The sequence below is a fragment of the Sander lucioperca genome, chromosome 1 (assembly GCF_008315115.2).
Source record: "Sander lucioperca isolate FBNREF2018 chromosome 1, SLUC_FBN_1.2, whole genome shotgun sequence".
Lineage (NCBI taxonomy): Eukaryota > Metazoa > Chordata > Actinopteri > Perciformes > Percidae > Sander > Sander lucioperca.
In genome coordinates, this window is record NC_050173.1 from 23,252,090 (window position 1) to 23,256,339 (window position 4,250).

Below are 4,250 nucleotides of genomic sequence, written 5' to 3' on the forward strand. Positions count from 1 at the left end.
GTGCTAAGTTGATGCTTTCTCTGCGGAGTGCAGACTGATTTGCTCTCGCGAGTCATGTGACCAAATTGCAGCCTTTGCGATTAGGAAATCGCGTTTTAACATATCGCGATATTATCGCAAATGCAATTAATCGTTCAGCCCTAATGTATACACTATATTCAGGTTCAAACACCACAATCTCATTTTTAGGGCTGGGTACCGAATTCAATACTTTTTAGGCACCGACAGAATTGCCTCTAAAGATATCGAAAAATGCCTCGTCATTCAATACCCAATTTCAATACCTAAGGAGTAAATCTCATCAGAGTCAGTGAGCCAATAAGCATGCAGCATGCTTCTATCAAGATCAAATGTTTGTGATTGGCTTTCTAACTTTACACGTCATAGAGGCTCGCAGGAAAAACTCTACATTACGCACAGAGAGCTCACGTAGTAGGAGCTGAAAAATAAATACAAAGATTTGTGTTGTGATTTCTTTTTGTTTTATAAAATTGGTATTGAAAGAAGTATCCTTAAGTACCGTATCGATTTTTTTTTTTTTTAAAGGTACCCAGCCCTACTTATTTTATCTTAATCACAAGTGAATTGGGAATCCGGTGCGTATTGCTTCAGTATTGATATACAGTAGTTTATAGGATATTTATACTGTATATAAACTAATATGAAGGTTTTTGGGTTTATATGATGGCATGAAAACAATTGATACTGAGTAATACACATCAAGCAGAAAAAGGCTTTTGTGTGAAGACAGAGATAAAACAAGTAGGTGAATATTCAATTATTCTATTGACTATTTTGATAAATAATATAATAATTTTTCAAGCAAAGTGAAGATTTGCTCCTTTGTCTGTCTTTATATAATAAATATTATATAAATATATAAGTAAAATGACGTCACCTTGGGATTATGAAAATTGTGTTGGGCATCGTTTGCCATTTTCTGATATTTATAGACCAAAGATGAATCTATTTATGAAGAAAATAATCAGCAGATTGATAAACATTTAAAATAATCGTAAGTTGCAGCCCTAGAAGAGATCAATCCTATCTTTAGTCATTATAGTATCTGCGATTGCACGAAGCTGGAATCAATCTTTTTTTACTATGCACGCAGACAGCATCTAAATAACTGTGCGGTGTATTTGTAATAAAATCAGCGATGGATCTTTATCATAATGCCAGGACTTTGCTTGTCCTTGTATACCTAAACTAATCTGTGTGAATCGAACACTATTCTGGAGCTATCCCTAAATAATATCTCTGTATGTTAATGCAGGTCCGACTCCTCCGACAGTTATTCCAGTCGGAGTCGGAGTGCGAGCAGGAGACGAGGGCGCAGACGAAGTGACAGCTACAGGAGCTCGGACCGCCGATCCCGGTAAGATGCTCTGCACCCTGACCGACATCAGCAAGGTGGCAGCTCTCAGTTCGGCCTTTTAACCTTTTCCTTTCTGTGGCTGAATGTTGAGATTGTGGTTTAACACCAGACCTACTAAGCATTCAGCCAAGCGTTTGTATCTAATTCATGCCAGAAAAGTAAAACGTGTGTCTTTTGCAGGTCGTACCTCTCATCCAGCCGCAGTTCTTCCAGGCGCAGAAGTCACAGTCGCAGCAGTCGGTACAGTTGAGCCTCAGACAGGTTGTTGGGTTCAAGTCTGCTCAGAGGAAACAAAGCCACAAAGTCTGGACACTGTGCACACACAATAGCAATTACTGTTGCTCCAAGCTCCAAGAGGAAAAGTTATATTCCATCTTGTTACTAGTTTAATACTGTTCTGTATGACTGTCTTTGAGGAAATGAATGTTACAGAATGTAAATAAATAAACCACTTTACAAGCTTATATAAGAGAGTTCTTCTTTTAGGGACTGCCACAGCCTAGAGGTATAAAAAACAATTTCTGTGATAAATAATATGAGATGTAAGCTTCATATATTTTATATTGTGTATATTTGTGTATTCTTTTTTACTTCTGTTTTTACTACACTGAAATGTACAATTGTTGTTTTGTAAGTATATAATCCGCTCAGTTCTGATGTGTTTGAGGAGATAGTGGGTATAGGTTGTGGTTATGGCTTAAATACAGTTTTTTTTCTCTCTCTCTAAAAAAGTCCTCGTTCAATGAAAAAAAAAAAACTTTTTGTAGCAGTTTCAAGCTGTAATCTGCCTTTGTTCCATTCATGTATTACTTTATGAATGTTAACTGCTGTACTCAAAGTATAGTATCTCTGAGTTAGATTTTATTCAAACAGTTATGAATGTTTACACGTAATAAATACCACAGCATCTAAGCCTCTGTTTTTCCTCACAATGTACAGTAGATAATTGTGCAGAGATGTCAGTTTATGAACTTGGATAATTTGTACCTCTTCAACAGCGCCATCTACCTTTTTATAGAATCCACTTTGTCATTAGATGTCATGTAATTAGAAGAAGCTGATTAATGCGCAGCTAAAATTCCACTGACTTCATTGGAATAAGAAAAAAGGGAGAGAAGACTTTATTAATCAAACTCAAACTAATTGAAAATTTGGTTTCCTCTGCTAATATTTGCGAACCCTTAAAACTGCTGGAGTATCTCTCTCTCTCTGGGTAGCTTTCATGAGCTGCATGCTAGAAACCAAGAATCGTCCGTCAGATACAGATCCTATTGGATTGCTACAGTGACTGTTCATTTTTTATCTGCAAGGGCAGGCAGTGAATACATTTACTGTTCCGGCCTGTTTTGTATGCTTTTCATACAAATCATACAATCATGCAGTTTTATAGCAGAATGCATCATGTGCTGCACACGAGGATAAAATGAAATGATTGGATGCTGACCGTAATATAAAACTTTTTACACATTGTGTTAAAAATGTTTCACAAGTTATTTGGGGACTTTTGTAAAATGCTAAAGTGTGTATTTAACATGTATGAACACATTTATAATTATTATTTTTTTTATGTGCAAGCAAAACTAATTACAATTGATGTCTACACTGAGGTCATAAACTGGGACTATAGTAGACACAAGCCAAAAAGGTTGTTACTCGTGCCTAACCTTTAAATCACTGATACAGGATTGGATTTATGTTTCCTTCACAACATATGTCCTATAGGACCTTTTTGTTAACAAGCTTGATTTCAATGCCTCAGGTTTATAAGGAAAAATCATTAGTCTCCTCCCACAGTTTGGGAAAATAGATGGTTCACTTTTCACTGAATTATCTCCTCTTCAATTCCTCCTTGTCTGACATGTTTAACAGCACAAAATATGAAATATTGAACTCTTTGTTTACACAGCCACATGCTGTGGGTTGAATTTAAAACCTCTTAATGTGAAATGTGTTATAAGATTGCTGTCAGTCTGGGAGTACAGCTTCTCTGTACACACTAATATTGTGGGCTCGGCTGAGTCCTGGACATGAAGTGATGAATGGGACCTGCTCCAGGTTGCGATCAATTTTTCCCCCACCTTGTTATGAGCGTATTGACTTCTGCTCCATACAGTCTGCTCAGGAGTGAGCGATGGCAGTGGGGTTCAAGACAAGGCTAAATTACTAACTGGGCAGAGTGGGCAATTGCCCCGGGGCCCCAGACCCTCAGGAGGTATCGAGGCTCCAAGTTTTGTGTCAGAAAATTATTCTGAGTTTAAAGTCAGAATTCTGAGAAAAAAGTCAGAACTCAATACATTTTTTTACATGTGCCCCTAATCCTCTTCCTACATTTAGGTTGTGGTAATTTGGTTTGTAATACTGTATGCAACACTAAAATATTATGAACTGAAATCATAGGAGCCTTATACATTTGCCTGTCATGCAGAGGGGCCCTGAGTTGATAGGCCTATCTAGTTTTAACACCTTTATTATTTTAGTTTATACTATGCTTATATGGTGCATATTCCTTTAAATTGTGGTTAATCAAATTACCAAATACCTAATTTTAGTCCCAGGGCCTCATATGAGGTTATTTTGGTCTTGTTATAAGGGGGTTATGAATGAAAATGAGAAGTAGTTTATTTAAATTCTCATTTGACATTTTGCTCTCTCTGTGGTTAGATTAAACTGTGTGCAGATACAACACCCGTTTGAAGTTATTACGATCTGATATATGGCACATTACTAGCGTTCATATTGTGTAAAAAAGAAGTTATGATGACTTCTGCAACATGGGAAATGACTGAACTTCCTGACCTCTGCATCTGTCTGCCCCTGTGACGTCACACTGTTGCACGAGCGCACGGTGACAGGAAGCGCACCCGGGTTTTGC

At 37.3% G+C, this 4,250-nt stretch overlaps 1 protein-coding gene across 9 annotated transcripts in view; it reads left to right on the plus strand.

The window, feature by feature from the left end:
- nktr (natural killer cell triggering receptor) overlaps window positions 1–4,250 on the plus strand; it is a 40,281-nt gene that overhangs the window by 19,121 nt on the left and 16,910 nt on the right. For 6 of the 9 annotated variants that reach the window (XM_031282110.2, XM_036000889.1, XM_031282108.2 and 3 more), the window contains 2 exons: window positions 1,277–1,378; window positions 1,559–2,290. In XM_031282110.2, coding sequence (XP_031137970.1) covers window positions 1,277–1,378; window positions 1,559–1,628 — 172 coding nt within the window. In that variant the 3' untranslated portion in view covers window positions 1,629–2,290. Of the gene's footprint in view, window positions 1–145; window positions 248–1,276; window positions 1,379–1,558; window positions 2,291–3,631; window positions 3,638–4,250 lie in introns of those variants that run through there. The other 3 variants (XR_004101982.2, XR_004101981.2, XR_004897194.1) reach the window with 3 other exon arrangements.